Raw genomic sequence first — 27001 nt, forward strand, 5'->3', positions numbered from 1 at the left:
AAAACTAATTCAAGTCTCAGGTCCTCACAAATTCAGCAGCTTTTGTTAGATTACAGTTGGCCTCACTGTGTAAATCCTTCGGTACATTGTCTAAGTTGCAGGCAGTCCCACATGTCTGCTAACTTCTCCCATCTCCTTGTGTCTTTTCCTCCGACAGGCCACTGCATGGTTATTCGGGAGGGCTTGACCAACCCTTGGATCCCAGACAACTGGTCATGGGGCGGTGTGGCTTCAGATCACTGTCCTGTGGTGGCCGAGTTCTACGCAGACGTATCCCCTAAGGAGTTGACTAGGCCTGGTATGGCAGTGGTGGACAGAGTGGACATGCCCAAACATGAGCGGTGACAGCATCCACCGTCACAGTAAAGACAGCAGCTGATGACATGGGACTTTGTCCTGCCTGGGATCCTGCTTTGTCACGGTTAGCTGTGGAGCAAAGAGTTTCCTGATGAATGTGCCAAGATTGCCTTTTGGGTTTCAATTTATCGATGTAAAAATATTAACTAGTTGAAAGAGCCATAAAATGTTCAGAAAGAAAAAAATATATAATACTTTAAAAACAAATGTGCCAAACATTTTCTATATGTATATAAAATAAAGAGAAATTGATAGATGTTCCAGCTGTGTCTGACTTCTCATTAATGCAAATAAGTGCAGGATCTAATCCGACTTGTCTGAGTGACGCAGCTCTTCAGAGGCTCTGCTGTGACGCTCATCATTTGAGAGGGTGGTAACATCCCAGCTTTAGAGCTCATAAAAGCTGAGCTCCTAAATGGTGTAAGCCAGGCCTCTGTGTGCACGTGTGAGCTGCCATCTTCCTCTGTGATGGAAATGAGGTGCCAGGGCAGAGTGCCATCAGAGGACACTGCTGCTGTCTCAACTGCTCATTAACCAGCTCCACAGTGTCGCTTTCAAAGGGCCAAACACCAAACTCAATCTTTGATCACAGATATGAATAGATCCACACTACAAAACCTATGGAAAAGATCTTATTCTAAGAGAATATACAGAATTTGTTTGGCCGTTTTTGTATGTGTAGAGAATGGAGATGTCCATACTGGGCGATAAGAAGAGTGAAATGATCTGTGTGCAGGTGACTTCACATTTGGTTGAGAGAGCTAAATCCTTGCATTCGGCTGTACACACTACATAAGAAATCTGTTTTTCCCATTGCTGGAATACCAAACAAGCAAAGCAGGCACCAGGCCTGGGGCCCCGCATTCACTGTGAGTCCGTTGGTTTGTGGTAATTTGATTAAACCAAAGATTCTCTATAACTAAAGATAGCACATTACGTACACACTGTGGACCTCATTTGAATGTGTAGTGAACGTCATGTGGATGGATGAAAAGTTATATTTGTATAACTTGCTAATATTTTCTTTTGCCGACATTAGATATTTACATAGCTAAAAGCCATTTTAAGCATCACAAGAATTTGTTTTGTTTTGTGGCGTTCACGAACGTTAGCTGACATTAGTTTCTCTGTGTCGCCAGATCTCACGAGAGTTTGGTCCTGAGACAGAAACGGGTCTCGAACAAAGTTAGTTTTCTCCTGATGTGTCCGTCTGAAAAATGCCATTTTAGTGTCATAATGTTCTGGAGATATGTGGCTTGTGAGGAAGGGGTCCAATATTAACTTTGGTGACTACAGGGTGAAAGAATCGCTCATAGTCTGTGTTCACGTTCACTTCTCCCATCAATCAATACACCCGGGACCTGCCGCTAGTCTCCTAAAACCCACGTCACAAATACAGAAAATTACTCTGAGTTGGGGCGTCTTCCGAGTACAGTTGGAACGCACTATAAACAGTCTTTGATAACGTACAATATGTAATTTTCTGCTAGCCTGGTTGACACCAGACCCTTCTCAGTTGTAACTGAGAGTGGGTCTGGGGAAGGTTCATTCACAGCCCATTTCCAAACGGGCGTCACCAACGGACGCCGCTCAAATGCCTCTGGGCGCAATTGGATAGACCTAAAACCAATCAGAGCGATGAAGGAGATGACGTATGCAGAGCAACGGTTGTGATTAGTGTCTCGATTTGGAAAAATTGGAACTGGGCTTGAATGGGCTCTTGGCCAGACGGACTTGCAGAGCAAATCTCAAATTTGCCAGAAGTTGGTCAGGGTTTTCCCAGGCTAGTTTTCTGCCACTTGGGGTCTCTAAATTGAAACATGCTGATTTCGTAAAGTTGCGTGAAATCACGGGAATTGTTGTCTTCATTGTTACCTATCATTGCCAATGAAAATGTATCTATTTACGGACAAGTAACTGTATTAAAGTTGTATTCACTTTACGATTAGTAACATTTACTCATGTTATGGATGCAGCCAGTGTTGAACACCACTTAATCACAATTTACTTCACGTTTAGTTGGCCACTTGGGAGCAGTGGAACAAGATGAAAACATATTACCACCTTGTAAAGTTGATATGGCAAACATAAGAAACGATGAAGAAGACGTACACGTTCCTGTTGCCCAATGAGGTAGGTGCTGGATCAAAGCAATACAGTAGAAAAAAACTAAAAGATCTGCACACCAAAATAGCTCCTGTTACTAGTAATACTCCAGAGTAGTGCCGTTCCAAGCCACCAGGCTCTTCCTCAGATATCTGAGTATTTTTTCTATGATATGGCAAATATGTCAGTAAACAATTTAAATCCAGCAGACACTGAGCAACATTAGCATTTATTTAGAGTCCATCCAACTGATGGATGTAGGCTACAGTAAGTCCAATATTCACTCTCCTTTTAGCTCATATTTTGGTCTCTATCAACTCCTGAAAAATATATCTGTCTCTTTAGCAGCTAAATGCTCCACTAGGTTCCCCAGTTAAGATTTGTTTTATTTGATTAGGACAATGCACATTAATCAACATTTCTGTAAATGCGCCAGTGTTAGCCAGATTGCTTTTTCAATTATAGTCCTAGTTACCCAGCATGCATGTCTTTATGGTGGGAGGAAACCCACGCAAACTCCACACAGAAAGGCCCTGCCTGGGATCAAACTCTGCCTGGACCGGTGATTGAACTTTTGCAGTGCCAACTTGCTGTGAGGCAGAAGTGCTAACCACTGAGCCACCGTGCTACCAATTTGCTTACTTTGTCTGTGTGCTGTTTGCTGCTGAGCAGATAGTGTAAAGAGCCTTTACACAGAGAACAGCCTCCTGCTGCTGAAAACAAGGCTAATAATGAGAGCAGCATCTGCATGTGCCCCACATATCAGATCCCTCATTTCCTCCAACAGTACATCAAGCCCCAGTGCCTCAGTCAGATTATCTATGTTGCTTCCTTGCCCAAGCCTTCTAGCCCTTCTAGCCCTTCTTGCCTGTCAGCATCCTGGCCCAGTCTGAATACCTGTCCATGGTCTGTCAGTCATGTTGCAGCTCATGGAGCCCCCTAGTGGCTTACTCCAGCCATGCTCCTTCTAGAAGCCTGCAAACGTTACCGACATTGTTTATAGATGGTAACCATGCACTGATATTTGTATATGTTCTACATTTGCATAAATGCTTTTCTTTCAGGAAAAAATTTAAATGTTTAGAAATGTGGAAGTTTGGTGCATAATAAAAAAAAAAGTACTGCAAAAGTCAAGTCAAAGTGAAACTGTTGTTGTAACGTGAGGTTTTTTGGTCTTGATGGATCACAGCCTGGGGGAGTGTTTTAAAAAGATGGGGGTGGGAGAGATTGGCCACAATCTTCCCTGCTTGCCCCTGGACTGGTGTACCGGTCCTGGAGGGATGGCAGGTTGCAGCCTTCTTAGTAGTGTTGTAATTTTAAACTCCGGTGGATTTGTGAGGACTATGGTTAACTGCTCCTCAGATCTCTGCAGGGTAAATCCAGACAGCTAGCTAGACTATCTGTCCAATCTGAGTTTTCTGTTAAACGTACACGTTCCACCAAAACAAGTTCCTTCCTGAGTCTATTTTGCAGAGGCACTGAGGCTTTTCCCGGTGCTGAGCGCCGCCCAAGACGATTGTGATTGGTTTAAAGAAATGCCAATAAACCAGAGCACGTTTTTCTCCCATCCCGGAATGCTGTGAGGACTAGCCAGACCCTCCTCCACAGCGCTGTGGAGGAAGGTCTGGCAATGCGAGATTACAGCCTCAGCGGAGCGAATGATACGCTACAGTCTGCCTTTGCCCTTGGCAGTGGCAGCAGCGTACCAAATGAAGATGTACGAGGTTGATGGACTCAACAGTGGCTTTTAGAGTGCAATGGTGCTGTTGCCGCCTTTGGTCTGAAAGGCCCTTTACTGTTTATTTTAGGTTCTTAGATTATACCTTTAAATATCTTGCTGACATTTTGCATGTGATGCTTGGTTTACTGTAGTTTAAATTCATATTGTGCATACCTATATTAAGTATTGGTTGTTTGTTTGTTTGATTAATTTGATGATTAAAAACTCACATAGGCCAAATGTAATTATAAAAACACATTAAAGTCTGAGTAAAACACTTAACACGCCACAAGATAACACAACATGTGCAAACAATACAATCAACATATAATAACAGGAGGCAGGATAGCTTTAGCTTTGTCAACATGCCCTTTCTTTCTTTGTCATTCAAAGTTAAAAATTAGAATTGATATTGTAATTTGTGTTTTATTGTATAGCCATATTGTCAAAATACTGAATATATTTATTTTTTATTTTTTATTTAACCTTTATTTAACCAGGTAGGCCGTTGAGGTTCTCATTTGCAACGGCGACCTGGCCAAGAACAGTATAAGCGTGCAGGACAACATACAGTTTCACATTCAATACAATACAGGAATACAGAATACAAAAGGCTACATAAAGTGCAGATTAAGTAGGCATTACAAAGCCGGTGAAAAGTGAGGTGTAAGTAAGATGAAGGATATGTGAAAGTGATGTGGTAATAACACAATATACATGAATAGACAGTCTGGGAGTCGATATACAGTTAGTGCAAATTGTGGTCTGGTTAGTGATATAAGTCAGTAATAACACAGTTAACTGGAATAGACAGTCTATGTAGATGCTGAAATGGAGTGAAAAGTCAATACACAGTTAGTGCAAATAGTGGACTAGGTAATGATGTAGATCAGAAATAACACGATATGCATGAATAGACAAGTCTATAAAATGCTGAGCTGTAGTAAAGAGTCAATATACAGTTTATGCAGTATTATTCAGTTCAAAGTGTGTATATGTGTTTATATTGCACAATACATTCAAACAATATGTATCAGAAATACATGAATGCCTATAAATAGTATAATACTGTATATCTGAAGAACAGATATTGAATCAAAGAATATGTTCATAAATGTGAACTTTTATAGTCCATTATTTAACACATACTTTATGTGTCCTGCTTTCAGGTGGCAGTGACATGTCATCTAGAATTAAAATGATTATCTGCTGGATTTTATAATTGTGAGTGACTCGTGGGATTTGAGGATTTCTCTGGATTGTTTCTTCAGTCGTAGGTCACTTCTTGAACATTTTAAGTGCTACTGTCCTCCAGTGGGGGGTTGGCTCTATTGCACAATAACGACTTTACCTTGCTCCTCTTGTGATGGAAACATGTTCTACTTCAGCCGGACAGTCTTCTAAATAACAAGGTTTAAGGTTTATTCTAGAACTCCTACAATCATGGAAATGACAGTCCTAACCACCCACTGCTGGTTGCAAAAACACAAAATGTAAATACAGACTATATAAACTCATAGTTTGTGAAGGGTAAGACACGTTGATCAAAACCGTGAAGAAAAAAATGAAAACTTAGTTATTTAATGCAAAAATTAAAAATGGTAAAACATGCTATCTCCCAGTGCACTGGGAGATAGCATGTTTTACAGTTTCCATTAAAATCTTTTAAAAACAAGTCGTAAGGCAAGCTTTTGTGCACATTGCGTTCATCATGGCAGATCCAAGTGTAAGTGTGTGTGTGACTGCTGTCTACTGTAGACTGATACATATTGTCCAGCATGTCACTGGTTGTAGCCGTCAGTCACCACTCGAGCCCTCAATGGTTTCCAGTTTCCCAGTGAAACCAGACGCTGGTGAACATCTCTGGACAGGGTGTGTGTGGTGACTGATTTAGTTACTGCCGTCAGTCAGATTGTGGGTCAGCATGTTCAACTATGGAAACTCTCCTCATTGATCTCTGACACTGACAAGAGCTCAGGCACTCAGGCATTCTGTTCTGGCTAGTCCACACAGCATTCAGGGATGGGAGAAAAACGTGCTCTGGTTTATCGGCATTTCTTTAAACCAATCACAATCGGGAAGGAACTTGTTTTGGTGGAACGTGTGTACGTTCAAAAGTAGTTGTAGTCGTGCAACAGAAAACTCAGATTGGACAGATAGTCTAGCTAGCTGTCTGGATTTACCCTGCAGAGATCTGAGGAGCAGTTAACCATAGTCCTCACAAATCCACCGGAGGTTAGAACGCCAACACAAAGGAAGCGTTAGGTAAAGGAAATCCGGCCAAAAAGAAGGACATACGGCAGAATTTCCAGCAACAACGGGGCAATCCCGGAAGTGGAAGGTCGTAGATATAGACTATAAAATGGCTTATTATAAGCAACCAGTGTGGGACTGGCCATTCGACATCACATCCAGCTGCTACAGTATGAATAGAATTTCAAAATGCAGTTGTTTTGTGAGAAAGCACACACTTTGGAAAATACAAAGCACATTACTCATTTTCAGGTAGTCCACTTTATTTAAAGATTCTATTTACGAATATCACAAAAAAGTCAAATAGAAAACATCACATAGGAATGCCATGTAATTAAACTGTACCATTGAAGTGGTCTTTGAGGAAGCAGAGAAGCACACGTGCTCTCTACATTAGGTCAATCTTGGTATTGATGCCACTGAAACTCATCACAGTAAAACCACAAGGCATTTGGTTTGGTTTGTAAAACATAAATATATCATAAATGACACCAACACAGTAACTGCTCATATCAGTGCAGTTTGAAAAGGTAGATCCAAGGTAAAAAAGTGCAAGTAGTACAGGGCTTGGACCACTAGGGCTTCATAGAGCATAGTGAAGAACTCACCTTGAAAATATACTGTATTACAAGTGACTTTCACACTTCAGGTACATTTTCTTTTCAGCCCATGTACAGTAGAACAATGCTGACAGGCTCAGCTGTAATTAGCAGGCCTGTGTGTTACGCTGTTCTGTTATCTGTCTCTGCAGTAAGACAGAGCTGTTGTGAACCATCCTGCTTTCATAATCTTTTGCTCAAGCAACTCTATTTTCTATGCCCAACATATGTACTTCAAAAATAGTAACCCTAAGTGGTAACTAGAGAAAACACAGTGCAAGAATGTGTCCATTAGCTTCACTTAAGAGACAGATATAAAACACTAGGTAAGTACACTTAGATCATGAGATTAGGTACATGAGAGAAATACAAATATTTCTCATATTAGGAACAGATCAATACGTTTTTGATGGCTTATGCTAAAACTAACCATATTCATGCACAAGTCCACAAGAATTTGTCTCCAAGAATGTCATTGTCTGCTTGAGATCGCCTCTGGGGCGTTTAGATAGAGCCTGACAGATACGTCACATCTGATATCACTGGCTAATGTAGTTTATTACATACCAATACATTAGGGCTATCACTTCCATTTGGAATACATTCTAACCCTAACACGACAAAGCAACAAGACCAAAGTTAATATTGGAGTGGCTAGAACAGCTTCGTGTAAACGATGGAGATACTAAGAGATCATTTCGGGTTCGGCAACCGTAGGAGGAAGGCTAGAAAGTAATATTCAGTTGGTTGTCATGTACAATTTCACTGCTAGATGGGAGAGATTCTTACACAATGTAGCTTTAATGTAAGGCAGTTGTATTTGATAAGTCATCCAGTTATCCAGATTTTCCATCCCGTGTTAATTCCAAAAGAAATGTTTACGTCACTTCTCAGATGGTTTGGCGTTATGATCGTGATGACAGCACGGCTCGCTAGTTTTCCCCATTTTACGTTAGCAAAAGGAGAACAATAGCCTAGATTACTTAGGGCAACAGGACATGCAATGGACGAATGCCGGCTGGATAAATACCAAGAAACTGAAGTACAGAAATGTCTCACCATTACATAGTTTGTCCACCACAGAGCACTGACATTAACTGATATTATTGGACTTTAAAATATATTATTTAACTGTTATAATAATCTAAAGCTGAGTGAGGTGGCGTACTGTTTGGATCTCTGGGAAGTGAGATCCCAGATGGCACCTGCGATTACCGCTTACCGCTATAGGCGCCGCCTGCGTTTGTTCATGTGGTGCGTTTACGTAAAAAGGTCATCATGGGATATTGAATCTCTCTTTTAGAAACTATAATCTACAGAGAATATATTCATGAAAATCCTCCCAAACCTAAGACTGGGTATTGAACTACAAACTAAACTGATTATCAGAGTCACTGTCAAGTAAAAAAGTGCTTGGTAAATGTTATAGAAATTCATTTTCAAATGAATTGATGAATTGATCTGCAATCATGGTATTCTTGTATTGGCACTGGTAAAAAAAAAAACGAACTACATCCAGCCCTAAACACAACACAACACAACACATACTTGGAGTGATCCCTACAGTATCAGTGGATACATGACTGGCCTATAACAGATTTCTAATTCCATGTCTGTCTGACACAACTCTACACTACATGCAACACAGCATGCTGCACAAATCACACACTGCTACCATGCGCGGTGATGGGAGTTAAGGCATGCGGGCCGTGGCTGGCAGGGGTGTGACAGCTTTTATTCAGGTGTGATCAGGTTTGTGCAGGTGGAGTGCAACAGGCTCAGATGACGGCCTTGAGCTCCTCGTCAGTCAGTTGGTTGACCGCCATGATTTTCGCCAGCTGCTCGGCGTACCGCGCCTGGTCCTGCATGAAGTGTGGGATGCGGACGTCCTCCATCTGAGCCAGCGCTTTCAGGCGGTCCACGTCTTCAAAAGACACCTGAGCCCACAGTAAAAATAGAAGAGACAGAATGAGGACACAGCCACGCTAGCAGCGGCACTCTCGATCTCTCGTGGGGCTGGACAAAATATCAATATAAATCAATATCGTGATATGAGACTAGATATCGTCTTAGATTTTGGATATCGTTATATCGTAAAATGGCATGTGTTGTCTTTTCCTGGTTTACATGTCCTTCTAGCTGTTTTATTATTTACCTTTGCCCACTTAATCATTATATCCACATCACTGATGATTATTTATCACAAATCTCATTATGTAAATATTTAGTGAAAGCACAATTGTCAACTCTACAATATCGATATCGAGGTATTTGGTCAAAAATATCATGATATTAGATTTTCTTCATATTGCCCTATGATTTTGACCTTTTCATTTCAAAAATAAATAAATTATTGTTAAATAAAAAAGTGATAACATTTTGTGTATTCCGCCCTAACCACTGTGGTTAATAAAAGCACATCACTTCCTACGTCAGGTTTAAGATCTACAGCTGGAGCACCTTCATTTATTATCAATGCATTCAGCTTGTTTGACGCAGAAGAACATGGTCTGTTCCCCTCTTAGAGAGGTTATTATATAAGCCTCATCCAGCCTTCCCATTCATGTTACTCTATGTCTGAACTGTAACCATCTTCTGTGTAGTCAAACTTTTATTTCATGCGTCATCATTTCATAGTGGTGTCGTAGAAGCATTGGCAGAGACAAGATACCATTAGAAACATGATGCCACTCAAAGGAAGGAAAGTAGATGCACCTTCCTACAGGACACTGTCAACACAACCACCATCACCATCGCTGTATGTTGGAGCTGCAGACATTCAAGAGAAGGCTGTACAAATATCAGCCTCTGGTGGAATGAGTGCATCCAGAGAAGATAGAAAGAGAAGTTTCTGGCAGTGGAGGTTATCAGGTAAAGAAGTACACTAGTAGTATTTACCACTGTGTAGGCTGTTTTGTGCAACACTATGGTGGTTTATTCAGAAACTTGAATTTGCAGGTTCAGGTTTCTGATCAGACAGAGCGTGTTTTTGCAGCCTGAGGTGGCTTTTTGTAACTGTTTTCAATGAGAGTGAAGCGATTTGCTCGCTGCTTTTGCGTTGCTGAACACCTCACGTTTTTTTTTTGCAAGAGTGTACTGAATCCCTGAAGTTAAAAATAAACGTACTCAGAGTGGAAAAAAATGTCGCCATTTACCTCCACAGCAAATTAATGGTTGGCAGAGAACAGGTAGGATTCAGTGGTTGCCTAGAAAGAATAACAAAAAGACATAGCTGGCTCGCATTTTGCAACCTGCAAACACGCTCTGTCTGATTGCATCCTTAGAGTGTTTTGTTCAGATATAGCTTTAGTCGGAAAGTGAAGTTCTTGATTTACAAATCGATGCATGCTCCGACCTGTATCTATGGTCATGTGCTTTGGGTAATGACCGAAATATCAGAGTTAAACATACAAGTGTCTGCTTGTATGTTTCACATTGAAAGGAGTTGTGGTTGAGGTACTGTACATGTGGTTAGGGCATTTGATTAGAAAGACACTTCCCTGTGGAAGGTGGAAATAGGGCTGTTGGAACGAACTCAGGAAGTCAAATATAATTTGCTGTGGCTGGGAATCAATCTCGTTTGCCACATGAAATCGTACGATGCACAATTCCAGTGAAATGTTATCCCATCAAGTCCTTCAACTTGTACATGATTCATCATTTTAGCGGACTTCCAGAACACATCACGGTACATATGACAGATGTCTGCAAGGGTCTGCAAGTCCAAAGGGTGGACGTTTGGATGCAGCCGGTGATAAGATAACATAAGACAAGACTTTATTGTCCGTAGGCATAGCAATTTGTCTTGCAATACAAGCTCCAACAACTAAAAAGACAACACAAAAACAACATGATGACAAAAGTTAAAAAACATATCAGGCATCATTAAAACACAAGTAATTAATATGATGGGGGCCCAGCCCTTTAAGAGGTCATTAATATACAAATATATGGGGGAAAACTGTCACTTCTTTGCCCTCCTGTGCTGATTCAGCAGAGACGTTGACAAGGGAAGAAATGACTGATTGAAGAGGAGAACGTACTGGCTGAGAGAAGGAGCCAGCAGCTTGATTCAGGTACAACAGCATCGAAACATCCAATCAAAAAACTCTCACCTATGGATTCAATGTGGCTGCTGCTTAGTAAATCAGTGAATGGACAAATACCACAGTACCAACATATGGAGTATGGGTGTTGAAATTAATCATAGCATCGATGTATCGCGATGCTGACCTAGACAATTCTGCATCAATGCAGTAACAGACCATAATCGATTGTTGCCTGCTGATGTTACTTGTTGATGTTCCGTTTGTTTTTAGTTTCTGCCTTTTGTCTGTTGTCTGCTGTGTTCAGACTCCGCGACATTCAGGAAGTGTTTTTTTAAGAGCAGATACAATAAAAAGGGGAGTTCAGATACTGTATATCTGACTGCTTGAATTTGTTGATGAAAACCATGTGGAGCAATATATAATAATATTGAGGAGGTGACACATTGTGATGCAGCGTGATGCATCAGGACATCGAATCGATTCATATTGTTGATAGGAGAATCGTAATCGAATCGAACCGTGAGACCAGTGAAGAGTCACACCCCTAATGTGCTGATAGTTGAGCTGCCTTACCTTTCCTAGAGCCATCAGCAGTGGGAAGTTGATCTTGTCTCTGTATCTCAGGATCTTCAGGATGCCATCCAGGTAGACCTGGTCTTTACTGAAGCACCCTGCAATGACAGATATGAGAAAAGAAAAAAGTAAGAATTTTAAAAGGCTATATATTCATTTTTTATGTTATTTTAAATGTATCACATCTGAATCAATTCAGGAGATAACTGTGTTGGATTGTCTCTACATTAAATGTGTAGTTAATCCAAACATTGGCTGCATATATCAATGCAAACGCTCTCTTTTGAATCTTAAAGCCCTATGTGGTGACATGGTGACCTGGCTGTGCTGTATCGTTCTGGCCCCTCTTGGCTCGGACGCAGTAGTCCCAGCGGGTGTTGGGGTCCTGGACAAAGCGTCCCAGATTGTGGAAGAGCTGAGAGAAGGACATGTGGCTGGCGTGGTAGACGGTGTAGTAGAGCAGGGCGGCACGCCACAGTGTGGGGTCTTTCCTGAACAGGACACTGTGGATGCTGGCCAGGCCCTCCTCTGTGGGGTTCAGAGGCTTCAGGTTGTGCTTCTTCCTACCTGCGCTGCTGCTCCATGGCTGGTGGCAGTTGTTTATGCCACGGAAATAATGTGTGCCTGGTGGACAGAGACAAGGACTATTTATATGGTTGTATTCAAGTTCAACTTCAAGCCGCCTTTATTAGTAGCAACATCAATTAGATCCATGAAATGGTCTACACAGTGTATCAATAACAATTACACTTAATCATTCAGTAATATATACTGGATGACAGCTAATCAGACCAGTGATTAGAGAGGTTAATGCCTTCTGATGAACTTCATTACAGTCTAATTGAAATGATTTTCCATTTAGCTGGTGACCTCCAGGAAGCCCACGTTAAAAAATAAAACATAAGCCCTGTATGGGAGCTACTGTACCCACTAATCTCATGCCTCAGCATGCCTTCCAGCCAGTACTCTCGGGCGGTGGAGATGTTGATGGTCAGTGTGGGTCTGCTGTTCACCACCGTCATGGAGGCTCTGGACAGGAGGTCGTCTGTCACCTGGACTACGATCTATCAACAGATAGAATTCAACATTACGTTTTTACTATAAAATTAGAAAAGGTGTTGCATGGCCATTGTGTTAGCTGTGGTACGTGTGTTCTTTTCTTGGAATTCCCCAGTTAGAGCTGAAGGATGTGGCTGGGAAAGATAGCTAGGTCTTTGGTGTGAATGCACCCAAAGCAAGGTACTCCCCATTCATTACAACTAGTGCAGCGTCCGTTGAAAACATGCCTGTTTGGAACGGGCCGATTGCTTGGCCTCCTGTATTGCTGCTTGTAGCTTTCTCCAGAACCATTGTACCCCAAAATTAACTTACAGAAGGCCCCCAAAGCACTTAATATGCAACCCCACAGTATACTACTGACTTACTGTGTACTACAAAACATTGTACAACTACATACCTGACAGATAAATGTCAGTGGTTATGTTGCAGATTCAGATTTTCCTAACAAAATATCACAATTAAAATGTACAGACATTTGCCTCATGGACTCATGGCGGTGAGCCATGTGCCACCCATCCGGCCCGTTATGAGAGCCAATCAGCAAAAAATTGGGTTAATCAACCACCAGAACTACTGGACCAAGTACAGAGACGGACTCAGCCGACTTCTGTGGGTGAGTGTGGGATGTGTTGTCAGAGAGAAAGAAAGCGGGGAAGAAAAGGTGGAATGCAATGAAAATAAAGAGTTTTTGTTTAAACTTCCTTTTTTTTTTTGTCGTCTTTGTCGTCAACGATATTGCATGTTGATATCGCCACAGTCAGCGATTAATGACGGCGGTGATGTCTCGTCATTATTATCTTTAACGACTGTAACACTTCAGCAGAGGTTTTAATTTCAGGCTTAGTGGCTTGACGGTTATAAAGTAACGTTAAAGTATGGATTTTAATTAGCGGAGGTATTTTGACGACGGTAATGTTAATAGTGTTATAAGTTAGCAGCACACTTACACAACCGGTGAGTTTGAGTAAGACAAAGGAAGACAGCTCTCTTTGCCAGGACAGGCTCCAAGATGATGTTATTTTCTGCCTTCTGCTTAGCAGTGGCGAACTTACAGCTCACAGCAACTTACTACAATATGGTGTCTGGCTTTTGTTTGATATCTAGTGATCTAGATATCTATCCACTCCCTTGTATTTTCTTTCCACTGTCTAGTATGTCTAACCCCATTAAGACTTTACCAAGTATACACAAGGTACGTGTGGTATAATGTGTTCAGTGGGACATTAATAACCTGATGATGTAACATGTATTTGTTGATGGTTACATAAACACAGCTCTGCACAAGAAAACTGCAGGATGACTTCAGTGAAGTGGCGGTCTTACTTTTCCCTGAAGCTTATTCACTTTGATGCCCTGCTGACTGCTGCTCTGCAATGATGTGCAAATCCAGCATGACAAAGATTGCAGTACAGCCACAGAAAAATACCAGGCTCCAAATTACAGTCTCTTAATGACTTTTTTACTGTATGTCAAATGCTCTAGCGTGGGAATGGTCAGAACTATGTTTGTGTGTTTGTCATCGTGTTTGAAAAAAACAGAAAAAAATATAATGAAATAAATAAAATAAATACATACTACAACACCATGATAAAAAGCAATGCATCTGTGTCGCCTGTCCTCTTACCTCCCCCAAGCAGCCTTCCTTCTCCATGTATTTCTTGACGTTGTGCCAGATACGACTCTTGTTGAGGAGGTTGCCCCCAGTGGCCTGCTCAAACTTCTCATAGCTGCCATATCGCTGCAGGGCAAGCTCCATGATGTGCACTGCCTGCAAGAGATGAGAAAGTCATAAAAGTTGCCCGTGACATGACTAATGACTGTCTTTGACATGCATCACTAGGCAATTTGGCAATAGGCTAACAAAACAAACAAGAAACACAAACAGTTAGATAATGAGAGTTAGTGAACAGTTAGTCAAACAACTTGTTTCGAAAAAAACTAAAACAAAGGCAAACAGTATTTTTTATTATTATTTTTACGAACCAACTGTGGGAAGAGAGGTTGCCACTAACTGGCAAATCCTCTTCATCCTATGGGGTTCCCCAAGGTTCTGTACTTGGTCCAATGTTTTTCTCTATTTATACTGTATGTTGCTGTTAGATCTCATTAAATGAAAAAAAACACAAAATCTCTTTTCACTGGTACTCTGATTAGTTGGACAAGCATGGAAACGTGAAGCAAGTGTGGAGAGCACCAAGGGCCCATAGTTAAAGGGGCAAAGCCTGTGTAGAGGTTTTTTTTTTTTGTTTCTCACAGTTTTGCATTTAGTTATTACATATTTTTCTATTGGTAATTTTTTTTTCTCTTCAGTTAATTAAATTTTCTTTGGCCGTGCTTTGCACTGTAAATTAGGGTTGCACAAGAAAGATGTTACCATCCTGTGAATAAATACATCTAGACTGCAACATGGGCCTTCCTCTGTTTTTGTGCCTCCGCCTCGGCCAACTGTACATTACATTAATATGCAAGCCCACTGTATACTACTGACCTACTGTGTACTTCACCTTAAGAGGAAAACATTGTACTATTGCATTTACCTGACAGAGAAATGTTATTGGTTATGTTGCAGATTTGGATTTTACTCACAAAATATCACAATTAAAATGTTAAGTAATCACAGACATTTGCAATTTTAATGTACCCTCCAAGGGCCTAATAGCTACATACTGACCCGATTCTGGATTTTTGAGGATGCTACTGATATTGACATTTGAGAGTTTAAAAAATGTAAAAAACAACATATCAGCCGAGACTAATTTTTTTCTTCTTCACATAAACAAACAATCTTGATATGGATCCCATAGATTTATTTTTGGTTTTAAGGATTTTGACCGAGATACATACCAATCAGGACATCTTACAGTTAAAAAATAAACTTGACGCTACATAATAGAGACACTGTTTTTAAATTACCTCAAACCTAATTTGGCATTTTTTATGGAATTACTTGTTAATAATCAGCCAACATACCAGTTTCTGCAATAAGCTTATATCCGCCTGGCAATTTGTCTAGCTCTACTAATAATTACAATAAACTGAATGGGCAGATGATGTTGCTTGGCACCAGAAAACTCTAAAAGTGATGTTGAAGAAGTAGGTCAATAGGCAGGAGTACAGTGCAAAAAAAGATGGCATGTATTAACATATAGTTTCCTGGACAACAAAACTACATTAAGCTGACACGAAAACACTTATCATAAGTCACTGTTATCATAACTGATATAGATTCATTATCCACAAACCACGTTACGTCTCTTTAGTAAAGTGTGCACTTTGTGTGTGTGTTTGTGTGTTGTGTGTGAACTACTTTGTCTACTGTAGTAGCTGTTAGGGGTGGCAATGGTGAAAAAAAGCTGTTGAGTTGGCAGGTGATGTTTTACTCTTAGGTTTTGAATCATGTCCAGTGTGTAGAGAGGAATTCTTGCCAATAGTCTATCCTCATACTAATTTGAACGTTAATGTTATTGAAGTTGTGCTTCTGTATAGCTCTAGCTTACAGTCTTGCTTTACATTAAATTAATTCATGCTGAATATTAATTTATGTTATAAGGGCTAATCTACATTTCTATGATTTTTTTCATTTTTCAATGTCCTCCAATCCCCCCACGAAAAATGCAATAACTATCATACTGTAAGAAAATAGGATTCAAGTGGCAATCCTTTCACAGTTCAATGCAGTAAGAAACTAGGACAGACTCCAGGAAGAAACAACATTGCAAACAAAAGCATCCTCCACACAGGATCATTTTACTGCATTTCCGGTTGAACTCACTCGCTCTTTCTTTGTCTTACTGTCTGTGTACTTGTCTTACTAAAAAAGCCTGCAACAGAACACCACAGGGCTCTTTTCCTGTTTAATAGAGGGGATTGATCGTAACATGAATTTAAATTCTTGGTCTTGAAAACACTGTGTGACTCTTTTACAGCTTCAGTGTTGCTCATTGGAAATGTACTCTTAAAGGCAGGGTTGGTAATATTGAAAAGCTAGCAAGATTTGAAAGTAGCAGCTCCTCTGCATCGCCGCTTCAGAGCAGAGCGGAGAAAGGACTGCAATTTTACTTCAGGTCTCATTCACCGGTGGGCAAACACACACCGAATGTTTAAAACAAACATGACTACTGTTAGCAATGCGGCGATGGCGCACATTGAGCTCAGGCTCATACACAGGAGGGGTGGAGTACATGCAGCAGGGCAAGGAGGCATTTCATTGGTTCTTTCCACAAGGCAGTGATTAGTGGCCACTTTTAGAGGATTATAGCAGCTACAGATGACAGATCTTTTTCGCTCCTTTTTTAGAGCCCGTAAGTTATTTACTGCTGTCGGGGTGTAAAGATCATTTCATACAATATATAGAAAAAGTGTATATTGGTAATAGTTACCAACCCTGCCTTTAATGTTGATTTAAGACACCAACTGAGGCAGTTTTTAGTGAATCTTCTAGTGTTTGCTGGACAAAGTCTTGCATCTGTATCCTGAACTACTTCATCCCAGCTTCATTCCACTTTCACTTAGGCACCAGACTCACACTGCATCAGCTCTGATCGGCCCTGACGCTAAACAGCGTTGGCAGTCTCTGTGATCACAATAGCCAGCTTGACTGCTGGCTTGTCGAGGTTGCTGATCTCAAACCAGCCAGCTCAGCACCAACCTCATGCACTATGGACATTGTTGTAGATAGATGTGATGAATGACACGTCACTGCCTCTCACCAAAATTGGTTGACTTTTGCACATACTGAGTGTACTTTCTCTCAAGCATGTTTTGGACGCTGAGTTTCTCTATCCCATTACCTTGTACATATATTATTTTATGTGCCTTTGCAAAACATGTCAGATGTCATGCCAATAAAGCCTATTTAATTAAATTGACTGATGATAAACCTGTGTTTAAGATTAGTAAGAATGGGTCTCAAGTTAATATTTAATTATTGGCAACCTGGGGGCAAACTTTACAACAAGTTGAACATCACACACACAAGTCCAATATTCACTCTCCTTATAGCTGTGTTTTGGTTTCCTCCAACTCCTGAGAATATGAGTACATAGTGCACGATGGGTTTATCAACTGCTAGAAACTAAGTTGATGTGAGCGGTGATAGAATCGAAACAGTAAATTTGCAAAAAACAAAACAATCACTGCTCTGCAGCGATGGTCGGGGCCGAGCATTTTAAACTCGCAGGGAAAGTGGTCCAAAGCACAATGGCTGATTATGTATAACATGAAATTGGGACCATTGAGCTTTGAACTCGCAATCTTCAGGTCCTTAGGTAAACGCTGATCTCAGAGAGCTATTATCCAGATGATGACGTATCTAGCTCTTTGGGCTATATTGTATTGAGTCAGCATGGGTTGACTCAATAACATGACTTACCTAAACTGCAACTGGACTGATTGTTAATCAGAATCAGGTGTGTTAATGCAGACACACATTTAGCACGACGGCTGTCCACAGCACAATGCCTGATTAGATATATGTATGATCATCTTGCAACACCATGGGCTCGAACTCGGAACAATTGAGGCCGAAGGCACTTTCTGATCTCAGGGAGCTTTTATCTGGGTGATATCACAAGTGGCATCGCAACACCTAGTAGACAAGGAGCAGGCTTGCATGAAAATGCAGAATTTAAAAAAAATTCTGCTGTAAAAAATAATAATTTCTTATTAGAAAATTCTGAGAATTTGTGTACTTGGTTAAGCCTAGATGTCTGTCATTTATTTTCAAAAAGATCAATAAATGCCAAATTGATGTTTAAAGATTCTCTATTTTGCATTGACTGCAATGCGTAGATGGGGACACAATTAAAAAACTCACTTTTTGAGATAACATTCGGAGATTTTGCACACCAAATCTACAATGACCTTCGAATGTTGAGAATTTTTTCCATGAACATCAAAGATTTAGTTTGGAAGAAATTGCAGTATTTGTTTACACTACTGTATGCAGTAAAACGTTTGAATGCACTGTGGGCTCAATTTTTGATAAATGAAAAATGTGAATACTTGTCTGAAGATGAAGTTGCCTAAATTTGGTGTCAATTGAAACGTGGGAGAAGATAGGTTTAAGAAGTTTTGCAGTTTTTGCAAAAAGTAGAGTGATGGACTTCAAAATTGCTACACGATAACAGCAGAGCATAGTTTCAGCTCTATTGGGGCTACAGTTTGGCATAAGCTGCGACATTGTAGCATGTACGGCTGATTTGTTATGAATTTTTAAAGTTTATAATTTTAGATGGCTGTTGTAGTGCCACCATCAGGACAATTAGCATACAAATCGCACTGATTACGTTTAGCATTGGACTGGACTTATGTTCAAAGTTTGGTGAGTTTTCTTGCATGGGAACATGGATTTCTTAGGAACAAGAAGAAGAAGAAGAAATAATACAGGCAAATACAATAGGGTCCATGCAGCTTTGCTGCTCGGCCCCTAACAATGAATTGAAAGACCGGTAAATAATTTAAAGAGCTGTGGGAAACTGCAGAGATAACAGTTCTCTGTGGGTTTATCTCTAAGAGACACCTCTTTCGTATTGCACATAGTCATTTGATTCATTGTTATACTGTATATATGTAAATGAGAGGACATGTTGTCAGTGTCCTCAATGACAGATTCAGATAGATAGATAGATAGATAGATTTATCCATATATAACACAACATGATTAAGCATTTCAATAAAGGTTATTTGTTGCAGATGTCATTGCTCTCACCCAACGAACCAATCTAAAATTATTCAATTAAACCAAACACAACCGCACCCTTACCTGTGTCAGGAAGCGATCTGAGGCATTGTTATGCCGTGCCAGGACAAGTGGAGGAACTGGGTTGCTGTATGCAAACTGTGGATTATAGTTGAAGTCAGACTTGAAAAACTTGGCCTTCTCTTTCTCAACATTAGACGGCTTTATGGCTGTAAGGATGCAGAGCTTCTTGGCATTTTCCACTTCCCGTGTGATTGCTGCTTTGTGCAACGAGGGAAGTTTAGTGCGTGGGGAATTGGGGATGCACATCTTTCTGAGCTGCGGAACTGTACGAGGGATCAAGCCCATGGTGCTTCCCACTAGTGCGATGTTCCGTGCTGGTTTAGACAGATTGGAGTTGCCTGAGAGAACACGATTTGTCTGTGCAGGTTTACCACTACCTTCTGCTGCACGCAACTTTTTAGGAGCCATGCCTGGGCGGTTTCTTCTACTAAATGTGGCGCCACATTTCACCGATGTTTTTGGCCTTTTGTACGGGGACTGCTTCTGACTTTTCTTCTCCTCCTCCTCCTCAGCCTGCAGCAGGACGTTGTAGCTGCTGGAGCCAGTGCTGAAGAGATCTTTGAGAACACTGGAAGAAATCTTTTCCAGGTATACTTGGCTTGGACTCAGTGCCTTGTCAGCAGAGTTTAAAATGTACTTTTTGGACATTTCTACTTCTGGCCAGTGGAGTCTTTCTGAAAAGAAGTAAGATGAGAGACCAGTAAGGGAGGACAGTGAATCTGTGTGCTGCTTACTTTAGAATCACCTTCACATGCAGACCTCCTACAGATAGCTTGATGTAGTAATCCTCTTATCAAGGCAGGCTAAAATTAGATCTATTCCTATGCCAAGCTAAAAAAAAACAAGGTAATAAATATAGATACCATAACTTGAACTTGTGTGATGAACAATACTTTAAAATAAGCTAAGATAAGATCATAGTCCCACAGCGGGGTAATTTGCAGTTTTGCAGCAGCAAAGGGGATAGTGCAATAGCAAGATGCATCAATAAAAAAGCAAGATAATAAATAAGTAAACCGTAAAAAAAAAAAAAGCCAAATATAACAAATAGACACAGACTGAACAGTTTCTTGAAACATAGATATTGCACATTAGTGAATTGTCAGTTTTGGTATGTGCGTGTAAAGTCTGACAGCAGCAGGAAGGAAGGAAGGACTGGTCACTAAAAGAGCGGCCCAGTGCTGTCAGAGTGTCCTACATGGGGTGGGACATGTTGTCCCTCAGAGATAGATAGCTTTGCCATCATACTCCATCTCCCACCACCTCCACTGGATCGAGGAGGCCATGACAGGACTAGGGTTGCAGCGGTATGAGATTTTAAAGGTACAATAACTGTCTCAAAAATATCAAGTGTTTGAAGTATTTGTAAAATGTCTCCCTTTTGGAAATACATAAAACAAATAAATAGATTAAATAGATAAATTTCAATAGATAAGCAAATGTAGACATTATCATAGTCTATATCGACAACGTTTCATTTACGGGATTTGGCTGGTGCCGCCAGAGGTTCCATCGGATGTCCCTCACCTTCCGCTTTCTTTGAGTTGGCATTCTAAACTCGAGCTAGAACCGACAATCAAATAATATTTACCTTTTTTTTTTTGAGTAAAATTCTCATTAAACACTCGACAGCCATTTTGATTCCAGAGCTCGCCTCCCTACATACACATGTTCCACCAAAACAAGTTCCTTCCTGAGGCACCGTTGCTTCGTCCGGTGCTTAGTACCGCCCAAGACGATTGTGATTGGTTTAAAGAAATGCCAATAAACCAGAGCATGTTTATCTCCCATCCAGGAATGCTGTGTGGACTAGCCAGACCCTCCTCCGCAGCGCTGTGGAGGAAAGTCTGGCAATGTGAGACTAAGGGTAATCATAACTGTCAATTTTCAAACCACATAGCCTACCGTGAAACCAGTATACTGCTACAACCCTAGCCAGGCTTCTTAACCATTCTGTTAAAGCTTTAGTGCGTAACTTTCTTTATATTAATGAACGTCCGTTACATTCAAGCCATTGCCAAATGAGTTGCTACAAAGCTAATTAAGACTATCAGCTCCACACAACTCTCTCTGGATTTCTCAGTGTGACTATGTTCACAAGATTGTGGCGTCCGCTGACTTTCCCGCGCAGAAACTCGATTGAAGATAATGAGCTCTTCTGAAGAGTCCATCATGTTTTTTTAATCCTGCGTTTTCTCCTTGGCTACTAGCAAGTGCGTGGAGGAGGATTGGGGGTGGTGCGTGATCACAGAAGGCTTGTATCATTTGGATATGCCGACAGTTTTCATGTTGTCATTATTTAGAATTCCTCATGGTGGAGACAGAAACTACACACAATAGCTTTAAGTATATACATGTATATACATGATTACATCTACGTACGTATGTAAGCAAGGTAGCAACTTTTTTTCTTTTTTTACAATCATGATGATGATGTGCTCTGACTCAAATAAACTTCAGTCAGTTTCATGAGTCAGTATCCTGATATCACGGAGGAAATTATTCTTATCCTGTCTCCAGAGACTGGCAGTGAAGCACAGGAGTCAGAGTGCGGGGCTTTGCAATTTCCAAAAGGTGACCTGGAACATCATCACAGTGAGAGCAGGCTCTCTCTCTGTTCCGACGGGAGCACTGAGGCAGAATCCATGCAACCACTGACAGCACAAACTAATGACCTCAACAGCACAGTAATGATTGGAAGAGGGACAAGGACAAATTGGAGATTCACTGGCTTGCTCAGCCACCAAATCAAATACTATTATCTAATACATCTACTATTACCTAATACATGTTAATGTGATAGGCTGTTATCACATCATTCTGTAGGCAAAGAAGTAACCAACCCAGAATTCCTATCAGACTGAATATTGGGTGTGTGAACGTTATTTTGGACAGTCATGCCAGTTACCATATGAAATCAAATTTATGAAAGCAAACGCAGTCGTAAACTTAAATGTACGTAGTCCAACTGCACAACAAATGAAATCAATGCTCAAGCGTCTCCATCTCATCCATCACCATTAATCAAAATATCAAAGCACTAGTGTTCATTTCAAGCATATGATTAGCAAAAATCAGCATGTAACGTTAGCTCTTTACAAAACAAAAATACAGTAAGTTAAGCACTTATACAGGCAAATATATTATAAACGGAGAATAATAAATAAAGTCATGCTTTCTTAAAATAAAGTCAATTTAGTTTAGGTTTGTAAATGTTTCCCCTCTATATAATAATACGTGTATTAGGGCCACAAATTACCGGAGCCCACATTTCAATTTACTTGCTTTAAATAACAAGCTGCTACATAAGTAGCTAGTTAGTTTAATTTTTACTTTTATCAGTAACGAATTAGTAGCAACGGTCACAAGAAAATAAGTGAAACACCATAAAAATGCTACATTAACGTACCTGTAACTTTAATTGACTCCAGCATGCTCTTTTCAGGTATATATATAACGTTAAACCTAAAATACCTGTGCTGTTCGAAGAATACAAACGTTAGCTAATGTTACTTAAAGCTAACTAGCAAAGTTAACCTAGCTTAATTAGCCGGCTAATATTGGCCAAATAGAAACCCGACGATTTAAGCGAGTTAACTGTAATGACTTACGTTACATGTTACGCGACACGCAGAAATATATATACGTATAATATATAAAGTATATAAGGCTATCAGCTGAGCTAACATTAACCGTGCCGCCGCCTACACTGAGCCCCAGCCAAACTGGCAAGAAAGAGCCGAGCTGTCTGCTGTGGTCTGTGTGGTACAGGCTCTGATCTGTTGCTATGGTTTCGTTGATACGCAATGCACATAGATACGCATGGGAAATGAAGTCCCTTTAAGAATAGGTTGAGTGAGACACTTTTGAAAAAAATATATCATGGTTTAGTCTTAAATGGTCGGAGATTCATACATATTTTGTAATTTAGCAATGATTGTCAATTGATTCAATTTCTCCTATTATTGTTTCGATTAGACGCCATTATTGTATTATTCTATGGACATGGTTGCAGGTTTTAAAATGTAATGTTAACAATAAAAAAAGAATCTAACCCATAGTTTTGTCCTTCTGGCATTTGTAAAAATGACGTGAGCATAATTGTTTTGAAGGCACACGTGTAACTACTTATAATTCAAATATGTGGGGGAAAAAATAACATTGCCTTGACATTTTAACACAGAAACGGACCTTTTACAAATTCAAATACAACAAAACAAGACTATATGTGTTTTACATTGCAGGGGCTAGCAAATGATTCAGTTCATACTGTCATTCAATGTGCCATTTCCAGGAAATGATCATTTGAAAAGTTAATGCAGGATTGTACAACATGTTATGTTTTACAAATTATAGGGACTTTTAATAGAAAATACTGCTCCTTTATCTGGCATGTCTATACATCGTATTTGGTAGTTAGGTCCACCGGTGTATGCATACTCGTTTTACAGTTAAAACTACAACAAAACGTGTGTAAATGTGTGTTATGCATGTTCAAAGATCCTCTAAACCGTATCTGGCATGTTGCAGATCACATTGCAGTCGAGGAAGAGAATCCGTTAATACATCCATGTGTGTACTAGTCAGCGTACGTTTAAACCGCTTTTTTTTTTAGCATTTGTATGGCAGAACGGTTCCGAACCAGAAGACACAGATGACCGATTATAATAAAAAATGTGATGATGGATTGAGTGGTCTCCGACCTGGGCGGTGCCTTGCTGTAACGTGGCATTTACACTCAGGCTGCGATTGGCTGTGCAAGTGTATAGCACGGCTCGTTGATTCTGATTGGTTGTCAAGGACTTCGTTCAACTGTTAGATTCTGCGCAGTAGGTCCAGCGCTGAAATTCAAATTTGAACAGTTGTTTTGTTGTGCAGAGAGAAGTAGGAACCGAAAAAAGAGAAGAGAAGCTGAGAGCCGCACAGCTTGCCTCGCTTAGGTCCTGTTTTTGCACTCTAAGTGTGTATAACACTTGTAAAATACAACGTTGTTTTAATATTGCTCGATTCGGGATAAACTGTCTAAAATGGATCCATTTACTGAGGTAAGTCGTTGAGCTAACGTTAACTTAACTAGCTAGCTAGCTAACGTCATATGTAAGGTTAGCTAGCTATCGTAATGTTGAGTTAAAATAGCGGCGTTAATGTTACCTGCTAGCTTAATGCTAACCTAACGTTACCTTACGTAACATCTCCTATTGTTATAGACTGTCTAAGTTATGGCAGGAGACCAACTTGTTTACTTCTATAGTACTTGCTAACGTTACCAAAACATAAATGCGTAATATTTTGGAATAGGGAATAATGTCACGTGTTGTTTCTTTGTCTTGTCAGTTGTCAGGTAACATAATCTTCTAGCGGCTAGCTAACATTATAAATGTATGTAGTTTTCTACATGTTACACAGTTCACATGTTCTACAAGTAACGTTAATATAGCCAGGCGTCGGACTGGCCATACAGTATTAGAACACTCATATCTATGCACTTTATAAATTCACTCAGCCAAAAGCACACTACAATCCATATAACGTAACGTCGTTCAAATGAAACGGATTTGTCTCCATTTAAGGCAATGTTATGTGTCAGCACTGGAAATTCTCCAACTCTCCAACCGTTGCTTGATTTTCTCTCTTTGCCTTGATGCACTAATGCTGTTGTTACAAGCTAAAACTAGAAATGATTCATATTGAATATAACATTTCTTGTTGCTCCAGTATCCGGGCCAGTATGGTTTGAAATTTCAAATCCAGGAACTATAAGCAGGAGTGGCTCATTCATGTGGAATGCTGCTAAATGTGACCTCAAGTTTTCCACACTGCCTGGAGAAATGTGAAGGCGGTGCTGCAGCAGGAATCTGTTTGGGCTTGCACAGTTAACGTACAGCACAGTAAATCAGATTGTGTGACATGTCCAATGGAAGGGGATGTCATGGAAAGAAAAGAGGGCAAGCAAGCAGAGGCCTTTTTTTTTTTATCTTCGGTTGAGAAGGACTGTTGTTGTGTGTCTTGGGTGTTGTCTGTTAAAGTAGCCCATGTAGAGAGACAATGCGATGTGCCTTGTTCCACACATTGGCATTTACAGTAGGGCTGTCCTCGACTAAAGAAATTCTGAGTTGTTTAACACTTGCATGATTAATCGATTATTTGATTTTGTTGACAGATCTGCAAAAAAGATCTCCATAACCATGCAAAAGAACCACTTTAAGTCTTGTTTTAACCACAGATGTGCTGATGAATTTCTTTAAATATAAGTCATTAAGCATGGAGATAAATCGTGATTATTGACTAAGAGGGGGCAGCCCTAATTTACGTCTCCCAATGGATGTATTAAGAGAACACCTCCCTAGAGCTGGGCAATGTATTGATATCGTGATATGAGACTAGATATCATCTTAGATTTTGGATATCGTAATATGGCATAGATGTTGTCTTTTCCTGGTTTTAAAGGCTGTATTACAGTGAAGTGATGTCATTTTCTGAACTTACCAGACTGTTGTAACTGTTCTATTATTTACCTTTAACCACTTAGTCATTATAGCCACATTACTGATGATGGTTATCAAAAATCTCATTGTGTAAATATTTTGTGAAAGCACCAATAGTCAACACTACAATATTGTTGCGGTATCGATATCGAGGTATTTGGTCAAAAAATATTGTGATATTTGATTTTCTTCATATCTCCCAGCCCTACTCCTCCCCCAGGAAATTTTGAGCGTCAAACGCTTCATTTCCTACGGTGGCCGAGATGGTTCAACACAAATAGTCAACTCCAGACTTTTGTCGAGTAGTTTTCAGCGATCGTTCGTGACACCATGTAGCTGAGCGGAGGTACAGATAAAACGAAAATTATCGGTTAAAAACATTTGGCGACATATCCCCGGTGTTAAGAGGCCCGCCGCGGAGTCAGCATTAGCTATGAATGTACAAACTGTTGAGGGCGAAGTAAAGAAAAAGAGAAGGTAGCCTACTTTTTGAACAAGTGGCGCATTGACAAAACGTACAGAGAAAGACCGTGCAAAACATTTCAGACCGTCCTGCCAACTTGTATTAAACATCAATGTACGCTGTAACGATTTTTCAGTCGCTGAAAGCTGCTGCTGTTTTAATCCTGTCGGCTCTCTGCTGCTCAGTTCCACCCACAACCCCCCCCCCCCCCCCCACACCCACACACACACACACACACACCGTGGACGCAGGAAAAAACGGAGATGAGTACACAATGACCTAAATTGAGGACAGCTACGGTCATTATTGTAAGTGCAATAAGTACTTTATCAAACCGTATGAATGTGTCCCAGGCCAGGTTAGGAAATTAACTAACAATGTAAAGATCAACAAGCCACTGACTGAAATGTTCAAATTTGATTCATTCAATACATTATTATGTTTTGTCTTGAATCCACCAGCCATTTTCATATTATACCAACATTTGCAACATCCTGAGCCTTTTTGGTAAGGTTACTAGGAAATCTCAGCCCAGAGTAGTTTTATTCTCCCCAAAATAAGTTTCCTTTTTATT

The 27001-nt window shown here is 40.3% G+C and overlaps 3 protein-coding genes across 3 annotated transcripts in view; 2 read left to right on the forward strand and 1 right to left on the reverse strand.

Moving 5' to 3' along the window:
- Nucleotides 1-618, forward strand: part of eepd1 (endonuclease/exonuclease/phosphatase family domain containing 1) — a 35435-nt gene extending 34817 nt beyond the window's left edge. The window contains exon 8 of the mRNA XM_078268004.1: nucleotides 158-618. Coding sequence (XP_078124130.1) covers nucleotides 158-345 — 188 coding nt within the window. The 3' untranslated portion in view covers nucleotides 346-618. The remainder of the gene's footprint in view (nucleotides 1-157) is intronic.
- Nucleotides 619-6687: 6069 nt separating this feature from the next.
- matcap2 (microtubule associated tyrosine carboxypeptidase 2) lies at nucleotides 6688-23257 on the reverse strand. Its single transcript, XM_078268211.1, has 7 exons — nucleotides 22889-23257; nucleotides 19480-20153; nucleotides 14341-14484; nucleotides 12589-12721; nucleotides 11976-12281; nucleotides 11658-11755; nucleotides 6688-8972 (listed from the first exon to the last, which is right to left on the reverse strand). The coding sequence occupies exons 1-7, from the start codon at nucleotides 22911-22913 to the stop codon at nucleotides 8814-8816; spliced, it is 1539 nt and encodes a 512-aa protein (XP_078124337.1). The 5' UTR covers nucleotides 22914-23257; the 3' UTR covers nucleotides 6688-8813.
- A 1069-nt stretch (nucleotides 23258-24326) lies between these two features.
- Nucleotides 24327-27001, forward strand: part of anln (anillin, actin binding protein) — a 28208-nt gene continuing 25533 nt past the window's right edge. The window contains exon 1 of the mRNA XM_078267444.1: nucleotides 24327-24524. Coding sequence (XP_078123570.1) covers nucleotides 24507-24524 — 18 coding nt within the window. The 5' untranslated portion in view covers nucleotides 24327-24506. The remainder of the gene's footprint in view (nucleotides 24525-27001) is intronic.

Source organism: Sander vitreus, chromosome 14, assembly GCF_031162955.1.
Source record: "Sander vitreus isolate 19-12246 chromosome 14, sanVit1, whole genome shotgun sequence".
NCBI classification, from domain to species: Eukaryota; Metazoa; Chordata; class Actinopteri; order Perciformes; family Percidae; genus Sander; species Sander vitreus.

Coding starts and splice junctions, on each gene's coding strand:
- matcap2 (XM_078268211.1), bottom strand. CDS start 22,913: ATGCTGGAGTCAATTAAAGTTACAG. Junction 14,485..19,479: donor CAGATCGCTTCCTGACACAG/GTAAGGGTGCGG, acceptor CATCTCTTGCAG/GCAGTGCACATCATGGAGCT. Junction 12,722..14,340: donor AGGAAGGCTGCTTGGGGGAG/GTAAGAGGACAG, acceptor ATCTGTTGATAG/ATCGTAGTCCAGGTGACAGA.